The sequence below is a fragment of the Dendrobates tinctorius genome, unplaced genomic scaffold (assembly GCF_039654945.1).
Source record: "Dendrobates tinctorius isolate UK_male_01 unplaced genomic scaffold, ASM3965494v1 ptg000231l, whole genome shotgun sequence".
Lineage (NCBI taxonomy): Eukaryota > Metazoa > Chordata > Amphibia > Anura > Dendrobatidae > Dendrobates > Dendrobates tinctorius.
The window spans coordinates 4,892,368-4,912,219 of NW_027361898.1; the positions used below are offsets into that span (position 1 = coordinate 4,892,368).

The 19,852-nt window shown below is 46.1% G+C and overlaps 1 protein-coding gene across 12 annotated transcripts in view; it reads right to left on the reverse strand.

Moving 5' to 3' along the window:
- Nucleotides 1–19,852, reverse strand: part of RALGDS (ral guanine nucleotide dissociation stimulator) — a 231,533-nt gene that overhangs the window by 12,236 nt on the left and 199,445 nt on the right. For 2 of the 12 annotated variants that reach the window (XM_073556014.1, XM_073556006.1), the window contains exon 1: nt 17,424–19,061. The exons of 8 other annotated variants lie outside the window; for them this stretch is intronic. In XM_073556014.1, coding sequence (XP_073412115.1) covers nt 17,424–17,606 — 183 coding nt within the window. In that variant the 5' untranslated portion in view covers nt 17,607–19,061. Of the gene's footprint in view, nt 1–17,423; nt 19,062–19,852 lie in introns of those variants that run through there. 2 more of the 12 variants (XM_073556005.1, XM_073556003.1) reach the window with 1 other exon arrangement.

The following is a 19,852-nucleotide window of genomic DNA, read 5'->3' on the forward strand; positions in this document are numbered from 1 at the left end:
GCCGATGGGAGCGACTTCAGCGGATTCCATGATAATCCTCCATGGTAATCGGATCCGGGGACTCTCTGATAGCGGCGCCCACCACAGAGTCCGTGGCAGCTACCAGCCCGCAGATGGCAAGGAGAAGGCCAATCACATAATAGCCTGGATGCGATTACCAGTAAGCCCTGATGGGATTACACCTCGTCTCACCAGGGCGAGAAGTGGCGGCATTCTGCATGGCGGCACCTCATCCAGGACGCCACCACTGCCTCCTGCCAGGTCCTGGAGTCGGAGCCGCAGCGGCAAGTGTTTCCGAATGTCAAGAGTAAAGTAATCACAGTGTTCGCGCTTCGCCACTCGTGAAGTGCCCTCTACACCGGAGGACCGTGCCAGGTCACAGACGGGTGAGAAGAAGGCAAAGGGAAAAGCTGGCACCGCAGCCTATGGAGGGGGGAGGATGTGACCAGGACTTCTGCCCACAGCGCCATCCAGCACCACAGCAAGGCCGGGCACATACACAAGGCTGCTGCGTTACATGGTGGCTACTAGGATCACGGGACAAATACCATCTCTGGGCAATGACCAACCAGGAGCCGGATCCACCAGATCATTGGTCGCAGCGACCGTGTCACCCTCCCTCCATGTACACAAAGTAGCCAATCACAGCCCTCCTTACATCATCCAACCGCTGCAGAATCAGGAAAACTGCATTCTCATTAGCTGGCACGTGAGGACGCAGAGCAGGGTTCTATTATGGATTAGATACATGGCTCAGCAGGCAGTATCACACAGGATAGGATTAGATACACGGCGCAGCAGCCAATATCACACAGAATAGGATTAGATACACGGCTCAGCAGACAGTATCACACAAGATAGGAATAGATACACAGCTCAGCAGACAGTATCACACAGGATAGGATTAGATACACGGCTCAGCAGACAGTATCACACAGAATAGGATTAGATACACAGCTCAGCAGACAATATCACACAGGATAGGAATAGATACACGGCTCAGCAGTCAGTATCACACAAGATAGGATTAGATACACAGCTCAGCAGTCAGTATCACACAGAATAGGATTAGATACACGGCTCAGCAGACAGTATCACACAAGATAGGAATAGATACACGGCTCAGCAGACAGTATCACACAGGATAGGATTAGATACACAGCTCAGCAGACAGTATCACACAGGATAGGATTAGATACACAGTTCAGCAGACAGTATCACACAGGATAGCATTAAATACACAGCTTAGCAATCAGTATCACACAGGATAGGATTAGATACACGGCTCAGCAGTCAGTATCACACAGGACAGGATAAGATACACGGCTCAGCAGCCAGTATCGCACAGGATAGGAATAGATACACGGCTCAGCAGTCAGTATCGCACAGGATGGGATTAGATACACGGCTCAGCAGACAGTATCGCACAGGATGGGATTAGATACACGGCTCAGCAGACAGTATCGCACAGGATAGAATTAGATACACGGCTCAGCAGACAGTATCGCACAGGATAGGATTAGATACACGGCTCAGCAGACAGTATCGCACAAGATAGGATTAGATACACGGCTCAGCAGACAGTATCACACAGGATAGGATTAGATACACGGCTCAGCAGACAGTATCATACAAGATAGGATTAGATACACGGCTCAGCATACAGTATTACACAGGATGGGATTAGATACACGGCTCAGCAGACAGTATCACACAGAATAGGATTAGATACACGGCTCAGCAGACAGTATCACACAGGATAGGATTAGATACACGGCTCAGCAGACAGCATCACACAGGATAGGATTAGATACACGTCTCAGCAGTCAGTATCACACAGGATAGGATTAGATACACGGCTCAGCAGACAGTATCACGCAAGATAGGATTAGATACACGGCTCAGCAGACAGTATCACACAGGATAAGATTAAATACACAGTTTAGCAATCAGTATCACACAGGATAGGATTAGATACACGGCTCAGCAGACTATCACACAGGATAGGATTAGATACACGGCTCAGCAGACAGCATCACACAGGATAGGATTAGATACATGGCTCAGCAGACAGCATCACAAGGGATAGGATTAGATACACGGCTCAGCAGACAGTATCACAAGGGATAGGATTAGATACACGGCTCAGCAGACAGCATCACACAGGATAGGATTAGATACACGGCGCAGCAGACAGTATCACAAGGGATAGGATTAGATACACGGCTCAGCAGACAGCATCACACAGGATAGGATTAGATACACGTCTCAGCAGACAGCATCACACAGGATAGGATTAGATACACGGCTCAGCAGACAGTATCACACAGGATAGGATTAGATACACGGCTCAGCAGACAGCATCACACAGGATAGGATTAGATACACGTCTCAGCAGTCAGTATCACACAGGATAGGATTAGATACACGGCTCAGCAGACAGTATCACACAAGATAGGATTAGATACACGGCTCAGCAGACAGTATCACACAGGATAGGATTAGATACACAGTTCAGCAGACAGTTTCACACAGGATAGGATTAAATACACAGTTTAGCAGACAGTTTCACACAGGATAGGATTAAATACACAGTTTAGCAATCAGTATCACACAGGATAGGATTAGATACACGGCTCAGCAGACTGTATCACACAGGATAGAATTAGATACACGGCTCAGCAGACAGCATCACACAGGATAGGATTAGATACACGTCTCAGCAGTCAGTATCACACAGGATAGGATTAGATACACGGCTCAGCAGACAGTATCACAAGGGATAGGATTAGATACACGGCTCAGCAGACAGCATCACACAGGATAGGATTAGATACACGTCTCAGCAGTCAGTATCACACAGGATAGGATTAGATACACGTCTCAGCAGTCAGTATCACACAGGATAGGATTAGATACACGGCTCAGCAGACAGCATCACACAAGATAGGATTAGATACACGTCTCAGCAGTCAGTATCACACAAGATATGATTAGATTCACGGCTCAGCAGACAGTATCACACAAGATAGGATTAGATACACGGCTCAGCAGACTATCACACAGGATAGGATTAGATACACAGTTCAGCAGACAGTATCACACAGGATAGGATTAGATACACAGTTCAGCAGACAGTATCACACAGGATAGGATTAGATACACGGCTCAGCAGACTATCACACAGGATAGGATTAGACACACAGTTCAGCAGACAGTATCACACAGGACGGGATTAGATACATGGCTCAGCAGTCAGTATCGCACAGTATGGGATTAAATACTGAATTACATCACAGGATTAGATGCATTGGCTTAGATACAGTGGGTGCAGTGCTCCTTGCGGTGTACCCCCATCCTGTGTACGTAGCCTCTTGCGTTGTGACTAATACTGAGAAGTGGGGGGCGATACGTGTGATCACACCTTACAGAAGAGGCAGTGCTTTTACCCACCGAGCCACTGTGACCCCCCAGACCACAAGGAACATTACAGTAAATCTCTAGACCTCAGCAGGTGGACTCACAATGAGTTCACAGGAGGTTGGCGACCGGACAGCTCCAACATGCAAATATAATGCTGTCAGTGCAGGCGGATGTGCAAACAGCGCGACACAGCCAGATAGCAGATGGCACAGCGAGGGTTAAACTGCCTAGTACTTACAGTAAAGAAGACAGCGGTAACATTGGGGTCACCCTGCTGTCCCAGGCAGATGTCCTATATGACCGGAGCATGGCGGTCACCACCCAGTTCTCCCGGAGACGGGCAGCTCCGATTCTAGCGGATTTTCGGGGAGGTCACGTGACTGCGGTTGAGGTTTATATTTAACCCTTATTTTGCAATTTTCAGTTCCTCTTTCCATATTATTATCGTACATTGCTCATAATAAGCCCCAGAGTGGATCTACAGGGGAAGGGGACTGGGATCGCGGCGAGGACTGGGGGTCACCAGAGGTCACGATCCAGGGCCGGACAGACCACGGGGATCCACATCAAGGGTGTTGGGGGGAAGGCCGCGAGCCGGGACATCTCACAGATATAGTTATATATAGGGCGGCTCACAGACTTGGGATGCATTTAATTTTAGGGTGAAAGTTTCATCCTCCTTAAAGGGGTTGCACAGAATTAGAAGCAGTCAGTTTTCTTCAAAAAAAAAGCGCCATCCTTGTTTACAGGCGGCTTCTGGTAGCTTGCTGCAATACTACAAACAACCTGTAGACATGGAATGGCGCCGTTTCTAGAGCAGCCTTATTTGTCATATTGTCAACAATCTCTTTAAATTTTCACCTTAGGGATTTATCACTGTTGAACGACCGGTAAATAACTGATCTGCGGGGATCGTCTGTGATCTGTGGAGCAGGTATTTTTCCTACAGCGCCTCCACTGGGGAAGTGAAGAATTACATGGAAATTACATATGTCCCATATAATGTACAGACACGCCGAGTCCTCCGGAGATGCGCTCTCCTCTGAATACTCTGAGGGCCCTACATGCAGCCCCCCTGAGCTCTATTACCTCCTAGTGGGGGCACCATTACTTCCGGCAGGATTAAAGATCTCACTCTCACCTCGTTCCTTTTCTTATAAAAGTATCAAACAAAACAAAAACACCGAAAATCACCAGGACACAAAAGTGAACGCCGAAAAGATCACATTAACCCCCCCCCCCCCAACTATTGTGGTTAAAGATACCCAAGTGTGAGTCACAGAGTAACAATCCCCGGATACATAGTGACAGCCAGGAACACAACAGCCAAGACCTGTCGCCGGGCTGTCACTGCAAGGCATTACTGTGGGCTGGCCCACCCGGAGAGGAACCGGCCCCGCCACATTCTACCAGGACATAACAGGGCCATCATCATGGAGATAGAGGGAAAAACAAACACCTCAAATCGCCTCAAAAAGAAAATATATATTTGGTTTTGGTTTTTTTGCAATTTCCTTTTTTAGGGGAATTTTTTTTAAATACAAACACACAACTTAAAAAGTAAAACAAATATAGCTGAACAGTTAAAAGAAGAAGAAAAAATAGACATTTTAACAATCAGTTAATAAGTAAAAACAACAAGAAAAAAATAACAGGTTGAAAAAGAAAAAGTAGTAAATAAGTGAAACCAGATATAATATGTTTTTTTTATCTGCATTGTGCCACTTTTCTCTGATAATTCCGGACAGGTCGGATCCCATGAGATTTTAGACTGGACTACGAGGACCCTGCGCATTTTTGGCCTTTCGTGCAGGCGGTAAACACGGCACCGATCGTTATCCGCCAAGGGGTCTTGTGACACCGGCCAGGAGCTCAGCCACGGATTAAGCCCATAAACCTCTTAGCTCCGGCAGGAGACAGACTGTTCTGATTTGGGCCGCAGAAGAGGAGAGGCATTGTTTCTTGGAAATTCTACTATGGGAAAAACATCTTAGTGCCTCCTGCCGAGCACAATGCACCATCATGTCAGCCCCCGGATAACAATAATCCAAGGGAGTTTTTTGGTTTCATAACATCATTTTGCAATACAGTTAGGATTGCGGGCCTCTAGTCACATCCAAAGCTGCATTCACAATTCCAGACTGTAGCCAGCAGAATTGTGAATGCAGCTCTGGAGTATAAATTAACTTATGAATTCAACATTTGTTCAGATTTATCATAAAGGCAATGAAAATGTCTGCCATCGCCGTGCGCCTCGCCAACGGAAGCACGAGGAAATCACAAACTACAGTGCAGCAACAGGAGCGCCTGCAGATAAGAGCGGAGTCCGGAGCTACAGACAGTAACCTTTGGACGCGCCGCACACCCAGGATCGCAGAAACTGCTGAGGTCACCGGTGACGCTGCTCTCCACAAACATGGCGGCCAGGTGACGTCAGGATTGTCAGCGCGAGGTGTAAATGTCCTAAATCATAACCCAGCAGACAAGAGCTACAAAGAAGTACATAAGACAAATAAAAATAAAATTATTTTACAAAAAGTAAGAAAAAAAATTGCTCCTTTTTTTAAGTAAAAATCACACGCTAGTCTATAAAAAAAATGCAGTAAATCTTGAGGGTACGGTCAGACGTTGCATGATTGCGAAACAGAATCGTGTGGCAAAGGCGATTGCGGTGGGCCACATGCAGCCAGCACAACCCTTGAGGCACGGCAGGTTTTCTTTGCTAGGTTGCTTACATCTGTCAAAAGCAACTGAAATGACAACCAGCAAATAAATAGGCGATCTCGAAACCGAAATGACAACTCTCTTCATTTCCGCTGCCATATTACTGCAGGCTGGGAAAGATTTTGTGACTCCGGAAACTGGAAAAACTAGGTGACAACTCCTTTAAAGAAAACTGCAATGGCAGCCATATTGGCTGTCAGCCATCTTTTCCCAATAGCATGCAGTTTGTCCGGCGTGGAGTTAAACTGACCCACTAAATACTTGAAGCAAATGTAATTCGGTCACAATTGGGAGTAGAAAAGAAAGGGTTTTGTTTTTTTTCCGAGTCGGCAGATGAGATGGGGGCGTCTCTTGGCCGCTTCTCTCCATTTGCCAGCGACAAAAGCTGTCGGAGTGGAGTCAGTGGCTGGAGAAAATGGACAAAGTGACCGCTCATGGAAAAGAAGGAATCGGAATGACACGGATGGATGGACGGATGAGACTGGAGAAGTTCTCGGTGTCTGTGTGGGGGATTCCTGGGCGCTCAGTCGACTGTATATAAGAATAGGAAAATAGGGCACATTACATAATTTAATTTGCATATGTAAATGAGGACTTCAATTTACAATATTAATTTATTTGCAAATTATGGCATTCCCAGGTAATCACTTCCTGAAATTAAGATTCCACTTCTTTGATGGAATCGGATTCCCGGCTGCATCCGTAATCACAAACCTGACAACGTGTCTATAGATCCAGATACATATGACTGAGGGGGAGGGGGGGTATGCGTGTGCAGGAATGTACTGCTTCCCTATGGACCTAACACAATACCAGGCCGGGCTGTATCCAGGTCACTTGACAATGGCCAGTAAAAACTAGTTACCGTAGCAACAAACAACCCCCCACACACACACACACACACACAGGGGAAGTACACTTTATTCTTACAGCTAATTTAAATAATTTTGTAACTTTTTTTTAAAGGGGACATGCACCTTTTTTCACTCAGTTAAGCAAGCTGACATTTGGTAACCTTTCTCCGAGCAGGACCTCGATTTCATTATTACCCCCTCCCCCATTCGAGCCACTACAATGGGAAGTAAATTATGGGACAGATCAATTCTCCTGTGAATTGTTCTCTTTTTTTTTTTTCGACAAGTCGTCTGTCCCCTGGGAAGGTCGCGCTGTTTACGGTGGAAAGTATAAAGCAATATTTCCATTCCAAAACCTGTCTGTAGCAGCTACCGAGCCAAGAAGAGGCCTGGCGATAGGCGGCCATATTGATGCACCCTCCTTCACCCGGATTCTCGCCCTGAAAAGACTGACAAGCATTTTTTTTCTTACAAAAAAGAAAGAACAAACCTCAGTATTTAAGGAAGTGGTTAGAAAATGCGTGCAGTTTGGGAAATACCAGAATGATGGTTTCTGGGGAATTCGAGGGAAAAACAACCAGATCGTGACCTTGACCCAGTTACCTACATGGCCTTGTATGATACCCAAATGTACAGCCAATATGATGCCCCCCTCTAGGATAAAATGAATGGTCGGGGACGGGTGTCCTATCAAGGTACACACCCCAGGAACAATGGCTGCCATTGGGGTAACCACTCAGGTGTCACCGCCCCTGCAGCAACTTGGGGTATATTGGGTCACGTCCAGTGTAGGTAACAACACCAGAAACTATGGTGGTCAATCAACTTTCCCAGAAATAGAACTGGACAGAAGAGAACAATAGGAAATCTTGTTAAAGGAACACACCAAGGAAAACTACAGATCAGAGCAGGAGGTGCACGACTTCTTTTAGGTGAATTTGAACCCCTAAGAGACGTCCTGACCCGTAGGGACCTGCACAAGAAGGCATAACATAATGCATCAGCTTTACCTGTACCTTTAAGGATTATAGTAAGTGTAGAGCAAAAGGAAAAAAGCGAAAAAATGTATCTCACTTCACTTCCTGCAAGTGCACCTGCAGCCCAGGATTTAAAAAAAAAATCAACATTTTCCAGGCAGTCGTCTGTTGTTTTTTATTTTTCCGTTACGATGAAAGACTTTTCAGAATTTGTGTAATTTTCAATTTTGGGGAAAAAAAAATAAAAATGAAACCTCACCATCAAACTGCAGAAATGCCACACTTCCTGCTCACCCCCTGAGCGTGCACATTACAAATGTCAGAGAATTCACAAACATCTGGGATTAATTCAGACCTACATTTTTCATGTGCACATTAAAAAAAAAAAGAAAACATATGGAATCCATTCCATCAATATCCAAAAATACATGTGATGATAATTAGCAATTAAGAAAAGTATGAAAAATTGCCAAAGGCAAGAAAAGCTTAAAGGGGCATTCCTGCAATAACCCATGGACAGGAGACATGATGATACCTGGGGAGACACCCCCTGACGGTCGCAGAGGGGGACTTGTGTCTGTATGGAGGAGCCACATGTTGACTGACTCCATCACACTCCACAGCGCCTGCGTGCTTACGCTCTGTGATGCGACTGAAGACGGTCACACCTCATCAGTCCTCTTATTCCCTCTACCATCTAGCAGTTGTCACCAAGCCTGAGGGCTGAACCTTCATTCATCCCTGTACGGTTTCTGAGTAGTCACCAGGATAGACTCCTTTTTTTGTATTTTAAAGACGTTGCCTATACACCGTAAACTACTTTGGTGACAAATCCCCTTAAAATCTCCTCCTCAGGACCTGGAGGACCTAACTTACAGCTGTGAAGGGTCAATCAAAAATAAATTCTCAAATCTGCCCCTCCTCTAAATGAGCCCTCTCAGCCAATCAGAGCCAAGAAGAAGTCACATGACACTTATCTCCAACCCTTTGCTGCTCCTGAGTAGTCACCAGGTCAAGGCTCCTGTTTCTTGGCTCCTGGATAGTCCCACCTGGAGGCCATTTTTTGAAGAAGGTCCGCTGCCTGCTTAATCTCAGACGGGACGTCGTCTATATAACATAACAATCTGGCGATGAGTCCCCTTTAAAATCTCATCCTTCGTTAAGAATGACGTCCCCTATTTAGACATTAATTGATACTTTACAGCGATTGCTCTATGACTAATTAACCTAAATGACTTATGGTTGATGCTTTTTCATAACTGAATGGCCAAGCGTGGTGGGAGCATCTGCAGATGGCAAGAAACCATGCCAGGAAAAAAACCTTCACTCCAGGCTGGAAAAATAGAAAAGAGATGCCAAGTGCCAGTCTAGGGGCCATGTACACCTCTCAGAAGGCTTAACCCCGCGCAGTGCGACTAGGTCACATTTACAGAAAGTTTTTGCTGTTTCGCCCCTTCCTGAATACAATAAAGCATGTAGTAAAGCAAACACAGGATGGGGGAGATAAAGATAAACCTCCTGCAGGTGAGAGGTGGCTGCAGGTAAATATTAAACTTTACAGCAGATAACAGCAGAGTGCTTACATTGTGCCGTGGACATTCCCAGGACCTCCACCAGGCCCCGGCCGCTACTTAAAGGGTGGAAACAAGCCTGGCGTGTGATGGATAGATTGTTGCTCCTAAATAGTACAGCATGGATCCAAGACCATTGACCACCGGAAAAAAAATTCATAAGTTTATGACTAAGGGATTCGTCCAGAAACACGTCAGATGGGCACAGGTTTTTAATTGTCTTGACAACCTTTTTTTAATCGTGAAATAAAGATTTATCCATTTTTATTCGCACAGCCATTTGGATCTTTTTTTTTTTCCCTAGTTATCAGCACAGTCTTTTTTTTTTTAACTCATAAATTTAGTGAAAATAAACAAATCAAATTTTGTTTGTTACTTTGTTTTGGTGGTGGCCATTTTCATTGGCTGATTTTCATTTTTGACCAAGAGTGAAGTACACAGTCCCCAATGTGTCAGTCAGGTGATGAGATGTAGTAAGCTCCGCCCTCCTGACTCTTTAGAAATAGGGTTATAGAAGTATCACATGACCGCTCTTACCCAAATAATAACCAGGGCAGGTTGTGTTCTCTGCAGCTTCCTAAAGGTCCCATTAGGTGAGGGTGCAGGAAGGTGGTCTCTGTGTACGAGTAGTGCAGGGATGTCAAAATTAAAAGCTTGGACAAAATTGCAGGCCGACCTTCATATTTATTAAAAAAAGGTCTACAATCGAGAACGTTTTTCCTTATCAAATAGAATGATGAACCTTTTTATATGGAAAATATGCAGAATACTTTGCCTCTTTCTTTAAGCAGAAGATCGATAACATCAGAGAAAGCTTTGGCCCGCAGCCCCCAATGCCCCTCCTCTTAACTGCTCAGCCCTGTTCTTCCAAAACCAGCTTCTCCGCCATGACAGAAGATCAGCTCTCCACCCTTCTGTCAAGACCACATCTCACCACTTCTATGCTTGACCCACTCCCACCTCATCCCTAACCTCGCCACAGTCTTCATCCCAACCGTAACACATCTCTTCAACCTTTCACATACAAATGGTATCTTCCCCTCATCATTCAAACATGCTTTGATCATACTCATCCTCAAAAAGCCCTCCCTTGACCCATCCTCTGTGTCTAGCTATTGGCCGATATCACTACTCTTGTATTCTGCCTTTGACACTGGGGCTCATTCCCTCTTGTTACAGATTCTCTCATCTCTTGGTATCACAGATTTGGCCCTATCCTGGAACTCGTCATATCTAACAGACTGGACATTGTGTCTCCCTCTCCCACATCACCTCCTTCAACTCGCCCCGTCTGTCCGTGTTCCCCAAGGCTCAGTTCTAGGACCCCGACTCTTCTCCATGTACACCTTCGGCCTGGGACAGCTCATAGAATCCAACGGTTTGCACTGTCATCTCTATGCCGATGATACGCAGATCTACATATCTGGACCAGATATCACCTCCTTACTGACCAAAATCCCACAATGTCTGTCCGCTATTTCATCTTTCTTTTCTGCTCGCTTTCTAAAACTGAACATGGACAAAACAGAATTCATCATCTTTCCCCCATCTCACTCTAACCCTCCACTAGACCTATCCTTCAATGTCAATGGCTGCTCAGTTTCCCCCCATGCTCGGAGCCTCAGGGTGATCCTCGACTCTACCCTCTCTTTCAGGCCACATATCCAAGCCCTTGCCTCCTCGTGCCGACTTCAGCTCAAAAATATTTCCAGTTCCGTATATTCCTTGATCAAGAAACTGCAAAAAATGCTTGTGCACGCCCTTATCATCTCCCGCCTCGACTATTGCAACCTCCTACTCTCTGGCCTCCCCTCTAGCACTCTTGCACCACTCCAATCTATCCTAAACTCTGCTGCCCGATTGTCTCCCAGTTATTCCCCAGCATCTCCTCTCTGCCAAGCCCTTCACTGGCTTCCTATTGTCCAGAGGCTCCAGTTCAAAACCCTAACTATGACATACAAAGCCATCCACAACCTGCCTCCTCCATACACCTGTGACATGGTCTCTCGCTACTTACCTACACGCAACCTTAGATCCTCTCAAGATCTCCTTCTCTACTCCCCTCTTATCTCTTCTTCCCACAACCGCATACAAGACTTCTCCCTTGCTTCCCCCATACCCTGGAACTCTCTACCCCAACACATCATAATCTCGCCTACCACGGAAACCTTCAAAAGGAACCTGAAGACCCACCTCTTCCGAAAAGCCGACAACCTGTGGTGATCCTCAGTGTACTGAACCGCCGCACAACCAGCTCTACCCTCTCCTAGTGTATCCTCACCCATACCCTGTAGACTGTGAGCCCTCGCGGGTAGGGTCCTCTCCTTTTGTACTTGTGTGTGCCTTGTATTGCTCATGTTTATTGTACTTGTCTATGTATGCCCCTTTTTCGCATGTAAAGCACCATGGAATAAATGGCGCTATAGAAATTAATAATATGGAAACAAACTTAAAGGTGTTGTCCCACCAACAAAGTATATTTTAATTAATAGATCGTAGAATAAAATACTGGAATAATATGTTATGTAAGACCAGTAACAAGTATATGGTTCAATGGCCTAATTCAAATATGTAATAATGTTCTACATCCTCCACCTCCAGGCCCCGCTGTGCTACGCCCTCCACTTCCAGGCCCCTCTGTCCTACATCCTCCACCTTCAGACCCTTCTGTTCTATGACCTCCACCTTCAGACCCCTCTGCCCTATGTCCTCCACCTCCAGACCCCTATGTACTATGTCCTCCACCTACTATGTCCTCCACCTACAGACCCCTCTGCCCTACGTCCTCCACCTCCAGACCCCTCTGTAATCTTACATCCACCTCCAGACTACTCTGTACTTTGCCCCTTCTTCCTGTAGACCCCTCGGTACTATGTCCTCCATCTTCAGACCCCTCTGAATTCTGTCCTCCACCTCCAGACACCTCTGTTCTCTGTCCTCCACCTCCAGAGACCTCTGTACCCTGTCCTCCACCTCCAGAGACCTCTGTACCCTGTCCTCCACATCCAGACACCTCGGTACTCTGTCCTCCATATCCAGACACCACGGTACTCTGTCCTCCACATCCAGACACCTCGGTACTCTGTCCTCCACATCCAGACACCTCGATACTTTGTCCCCTTCCTCCTGCAGACCCCTCTGTACTCTGTCCTCCACCTCCAGACCCCCCTGTACTACGTACTCTGCCCAAAACCCCTCTGTTCTTTGTACCCTTACTCCTGTATTCCCCTCTATACTATATCCTTCTCCTCCAGACACCACTGTACTCTGTCCTCCCCTCCAGACCCCACTGTACTCTGTCCTCCCCCTCCAGACACCACTGTATTCTGTCCCCTTCCTCATGCAGACCCCTCTAATCAGTCATCCCATCCAGACCCCTCACTAATCTGTCCCCTTCCTCCTGCATACCGCTTTGTAATCAGTCCTCCCCTCCAAATCCCACTATACTCTGTCCCCTTCATCCTTTAGACCCCAATGTATTCTGTCCTCCATCTCCAGGCCCCTGTGTACTCAGTCACCCCCCTAAGGAACCCTGGCTATAATTAACCATACCAGATCCTCAGGTCCCCCAGCATCAGCTGTCAGGAAAGGGTTGATACACTCAGTTATACATAGGTAGGTTGGCTGAAAATACTGGGCTTGTCTGTAATTCCTCTCGATATGTCACTATATGGCGGATATGACACAAACCCCTTATGCTCCCATTTACATAGGTTATATGGACCCCATAGATGTCTGTGTGCGCCATGTTACAACTCTGTGGTCACGTTATGGCAGTGCCCATAGTGTAAAGTGTAGCAGGCTTTTCCTAGTACCCATAACTGAAGCCCACAGAATTTCCAGAGGGCTCAGCAAGATCAAAGGTAAAATAAATACTCAACTCCCCACAGGATGGCAGAATGGACGCCATTACCACAGAATAGCAGATTCGCATTACACATTATCTAAACTTCCCATCACTATCTAACACAAACAACGCTATCAAAAGAGACAAAAAGCAGCGCTGGACCCCCTACTAACGCATTGTCATATATAAGGACAGGGGGTTTCAGATCCTGGGGCCATAATGAGCCAACAAACAAATTAAATCTGCAGCATAATGACCATGACAAAAGTGTGAAAAATCTGGGACATGAAATCACTGGACCTAATGACATCATCAAATCACATAATATTTAGATGATGCTATGTGGTCATTGATTGTACCCCTGTAAAGTAGCAAAAGGAGCTATGGAAGAAGCAGGAAAAAGGTTGTTCTATGGCTGAAAATCAAAAAAATTCAGTAAGAAGGCAACATGTGGTCAGAGGACAATTTATGAAAAGAGAAAAGATGAAAACCGAGGATGCGCCGAAGCCTTTCCCACCAGGGTAACATATCCTTCCATTGTGAGTGTCGGGGTCAGATCACGTAAGGCATTCACTATGACGTCAGCCGGCCGCACAGGTACCGGGCCACAGCTACAACACAATACATCTGAAGAGGTCACACCCAGCACTGGCCCGTCACCACACAATGTGCAGGTAAGCAGCCCCAGAGGCTGACAAGCGGCTTAATGCAGCGTTGTGTGGGTTAAAAATAGAAGAACGCGAAAAATAAAAAGGTGCTATTACTACGCCGTGACTAGTTCATTTCAGTCCCGGGCATAATGGTCTGCAGGCTCTACCACCACAACGCTCACATGGGCAGAGACCAGAATATTGGGCAATTGCTTAACATGCAATTCCTTATGGCATAAATGGTGCTGAATAGAAAGCCGGATACAGTTCTCTGACGTGGGTTTGGTGCGAATACTGATGATTAAAAAAATGCTTATAGCACACGCTGTGTTATAACAAGTGTCATGTCGATTCTTGGGTGTGTTGTCCACCTGTTTTCCAGGAAAATAACCTGAATACACACGCGTCTGCTTCAGTCTTACAAAACCGCGCGGCTAGACACACAACTTTTTTTTTTTAAATGATGTGGATTTTTCAGCTGGAAAACTCCACATAAACGAAACCTCCGTGAGACCCTTCGTGAAAGAAGCGGCTGGCTAACACATCTTCAGCCGCCATATATGCGATTTTCAGATCATGCTCGCCCACATTCCCCCCACCACAGCTCCTGGCAATGGCTCCCCCAGAAAGCCCAGAGTCAGCAGTGCGGCCTCCGCTCCAATTCCTGTATCCCAGAGAGGGAGAGGATGCTGAGGAATGTCCTGCAGCAGCATCTGCTAAGCATTAGCGGGCCATGTGATTTGTATGGGGTGGGTAAGAGGGATGAGGGGCGACCACAAACTCTATCCCCTCCCTTTGAACTCTGCTGAGTATAAACAAGAGACCTTTCTGCTTACTCAAAAAAAGTAACCCCCATGGTGTCCAGTGTCCACACGACCATGGCGGACGCCATGTTTCTTCTATTAGTAAGACGCCCGAGTTACTTGATCCTTGTGAAAAATATTCAGGATTGAGAGTCCTCAGTAGTTGATACCTTTTAATGGCTAACTGAAAAGATGGTAACACATTGCAAGCTTTCGAGACTACTCAGGTCTCTTCATCAGGCTAGACTAATACAAAATCTGAAGAGTCACATATATATGCACAATACAACACAGAAAAAATGCAATAGATACGACAAGTGATGTGAAGCAGAACTATCAATATGGGAGAGGGAGAAACATAAATATTGGACCAGTTCATAGATAAGGAGTCTGGATGTTTTATTGTCCTCTGATTGGGGTCTCCTAATGTGTTGTGATGCCCCCACAAGGTCTTAGGAGCAAATTCCTTAATTTAGTTAGTCATTAAAAGGTATCAACCACTGAGGACTCTCAATTCTGAATATTTTTCTATCTACTGGCTAACACGGCACGGTACAACGATATACATCTTTCCTTGATCCTTGTGATGTGTTTCCCATAAAGAGAGAGAAAACTATCACAGACTCCACAGCTAAGAAATATCGCGAAGACCTCACTCTCGCCATTTCCTTACACAGTTTTTGGGAAAGGACCACACTCCTGCAAATTCTTGTGCGTGAGCCTGTCTAGCAGCCCTTAGGTCCCATTGACGCCGGCTTCCTACATCCTCATTGCTGGCATTCTCCACCTGGCTCGTCACGTGCGGAGCAGCATTGCTCACACAGTTGGCGGAGACTTTGTTGCCGTCATTTCTCCGTCCTCACAACAACAAATTTGCTGTAATTAAATGATGGAAATGACAGCGATGGAGCAAAAACCCTTCAGGGAGCTCTCACCTGACTGTAGGAGAGGTGGAATGGGGTCCGCCGCTTTCATCTCTGTCATGATCTCCACTGATTAAGATTGAAACTTGTTGCCTTGGGGAGAGAATTTGGAGGACGGGTCCGCTCGTCAGCACTGATCCTCCGTGTGTATGGCTGGCTGTAAAAAGGCACAGTGGCACCACTATTGTGTTTGGCAGATCCAGGGGGGCGATCGATTCCCATGGGGTAGGAAAAAGGGGTCTCGGATGATATTGTGAGGTTGGGTGACAACAAATATGGCTGCCATGACGGCTTGTAAAAGAAGGTATAGTTAGAGTACCAAAGGGTAAATTAAATTGGCACACAGCTTTTCAGACTCCAGAACGGATAAGGTATATAGGCTGTCAGGGCATGCTGGAAGTTATAGTTCACTACAGCTGGAGTGACACAGACTGCTGATCAGACTGGAACCCGGCTTTCCAGGTTCTTCATGACTGGAAGTATTGGTGGTCACCTGGCTTTCATAGAGGCAGATACAACCTAAAATAATTGAATGGAGGGGTTTGGTTAACTGAGGGGTTCTGGGGGATGATGGGGCTGATCATCCATCCTATACACAGCCATACAGTTGGTGATTTCCATGATAACTCCGAGGTGTCACGACAGTCCCCAGGTAACAGTGCCGCATCCATGAGTGTATTCTGCAGCCCGAGGCCTGGCATTATCATGGAAATGTATACAGCAGTACGCCCTCCCCCTGGCACCGTGCCCGCGCCGTTCCCTCCTCTCTTTGATCGTCTAATCCTTTTCACAGTCCAGATCCTTTGTAGGCAAAAAAAAACAAAAAAAAAACACTTTCCCCAATAAACCGATCCATGTGAACCCGATGTGTTTTTTCCATCTACAGTAATCCACCGATGATTAAAATTCCAGCTGTTGCCACATATTACCTCGCTCACCTCTGGGCACTGGTGCCAAGACAGGCAGGGGCACAGCATTAACCCTCACGTACACTAACCATAAAAATACAAAAAAAATGTCAGAAATTGATCCAAAAGCCAACAGCACCGACCATAAACCGTGCATGCAAGGGACCGATACTTCCCTAGTAAACCCAGCTTATTTTCTGTCCAGGTTTTGGCTGCTAAATAGTTAATCAATGTGATTCATTACCAATTCTGCAGAATAATGGTTGTATAATAGGGAGCTGCGCAACTTTCTAATAGGCTTTGTGTATCAATTCCTTACAATTGCGGGCAGGGTCCCCTCTCCTTCTGTACTTGTGTGTCCCTTGTCTTACACTTGTTTATTGTACTTGTCTATATTTCCCCTTTTCACATGTAAAGCGCCATGGAATAAATGGCGCTATATAAATGCATAATAATAAATAATAATAGTCAATATTTCTGCTAGCATTCAGGGAATGGCAACCTGTTGACAGTGAAGGCTGGACCCCAGCCCTGCTCTCACAGAAGTGTTTCAGGATAGGACAAGGCTTCAGATAGAACACTGACGGACAGCAAGCGGAGCTCCTGAAATGGTGAAAAATCGTAGCACAAAGAACATTGGAAAGTGGCAGGACTTTTCATTATACGGACAATACGCCGGATGAAAGGGGTGCAGACACGAAGCTACACAACAAGGGAAAGGGGCAAAAAACAGAAAACCTCACCTCCAGGGGGGGCAGGTCAGGGTCCAGCTGGGTGAAACTGCTGAGGACTACAGGACTGCTGTCCCCGGCCACCTCAAGCTTCACCCCATCCCACAGACTTCTCATCTTCCTGGAGCCATCGAACATCTTTTCTGGGGTGCTGGTTTTGTCATGATGGGGCTCCAGCAACATTAGGAATATCATAGGGACTACTTGTCAGTTCAGCATCACTATGGGGTAGCGCTCAGCCCAGGACTGATCCAGGACCCTCCCTCCTAGGATGAGGGGGGATTATCAGGGTGTGAGCCCCTATTCTGGCTACAGAAGCCTCTCTGCAAGTTACTATGACAGCTCTCCCTGTGATCCTCTGTAACCAGATCCTCTGTGCTGAGGCCTTATATCCCCCTGGGATTTACAAGGCTTGTAATATCCTCTGTGCAGATACAATGTATCCCTGGGTATGGAGGGTGCAGGGATCTGACTGCTGGATTCTCTTCAGATACAATGTAGCCACAGCTCTGATGGGAGTTGTAGTCTCCTGTGCTGGGATCCACTATTGATTTGCTTGCTTTATGTATACAACTTCTCTGGATCTTCTGCTTATACAAAGAATCCTCTGCCCTGTATGGAGTTCGGCTCTTGAGTCAATGTAGCCACTTTTCTGTGCAAAGTTGTTCTTTTGATATAATGTATCCTCTGATGTCTATGGAGTTATGCTCTAGATATATCGACGACTCTGTGCAGAGTACTGCTCTCGATACAATATTGATACAATGTATCCAGGGTTCTGTATGGAGTTCAGCTCTTGATACAATGTATCCACAGTTATATATGGAGTTCAGCTGTTGATACAATGTATCCAGGGTTCTGTATGGAGTTCAGCTCTTGATACAATGTATGCAGGGATCTGTATGGAGATCAGTTCTTGATTCAATGTATTCAGGGATCTGTATGGAGATCAGCTCTTGATTCAATGTATGCAGGGATCTGTATGGAGATCAGTTCTTGATTCAATGTATGCAGGGATCTGTATGGAGTTCAGTTCTTGATATAATGTATCCAGGGATCTGTATGGAGTTCTGCTCTTGATACAATGCATCCACGGTTCTGTATGGAGTTCAGCTCTTGATTCAATGTATCCAGGGTTCTGTATGGAGATCAGCTCTTGATTCAATGTATCCAGGGTTCTGTATGGAGTTCAGCTCTTGATTCAATGTATCCAGGGTTCTGTATGGAGATCAGCTCTTGATTCAATGTATCCAGGGTTCTGTATGGAGTTCAGTTCTTGATATAATGTATGCACAGTTCTGTATGGAGTTCTGCTCTTGATACAATGTATGCAGGGATCTGTATGGAGATCAGCTGTTGATACAATGTATCCAGGGTTCTGTATGGAGTTCAGCTCTTGATACAATGCATCCACGGTTCTGTATGGAGTTCTGCTCTTGATTCAATGTATCCAGGGTTCTGTATGGAGATCAGCTCTTGATTCAATGTATCCAGGGTTCTGTATGGAGTTCAGTTCTTGATATAATGTATCCACAGTTCTGTATGGAGTTCTGCTCTTGATACAATGTATCCAGGGGCCAGTAGTCTCTATGCTCAACCCAGTGATCCTCTGCCTCTGTCCTCCAGCTCTGCACTCCCCTATCTGCTTGTACTGAGGGATTTCCAGGGCTGTGGGTTTTGCCATTCACTCTCTGAACACTCCCACAGTGTGAGGTAGAGACATGTCATCACCCTTTCACATGCAAACAAGGGATCTGGCTAAGCGCAAGAGAAAATCTGCCCTGGATCTCCCTGGCACTGGACTGGCATCACCGTTCCCAGAGAAAGCAGCGGCACGGCAAGGACCACAGATTTGTTTGCATTTCATTACTGACAGCAAGCAGATGAATAGAAAACTGCAATTTTGCAACAGTTTAAAATGTATGTCCTTGACTCCAGATACATTTTGTTTGCAATATGTTGCAAATGATAAAACCTTTGCACTGATATCCTGTTAAAGGGAAATTCTATTTCATAAAGCAGGGACATATCAGTGGGACTGTGACTCACTAAAAGGGTTATAGCCCCCAACACACCCCACAAAAATACAAAAAAGTTATGCCTTATCCATGGGATAACTTGCCGATCTCTGGGGGTCCGATCCCGGGGTCCATCAGTGTTCCTAAGATTGGGGCTTTGGATGGGATGCATGGTGCGCATGCTCGACATCTGCTCCATACAATGTCTATGAGGTGCCAATAAATAGTGGAGCGCTGCACTTGGCTTTCTCCGGCAGTCCCATAGACAATGAATGAAGCAAAGGTTGAGGGTGTGTGCACACGTTGTGGATTCTGGTGCAGATCCGCAGCGGATTTGGCCCTGCGGGTCTGCAGCAGATTCTCATGCGGTGTACAGTACCATTTTATCCAATGCAAATTAAAAAACGCTGTGCACATGCTGCG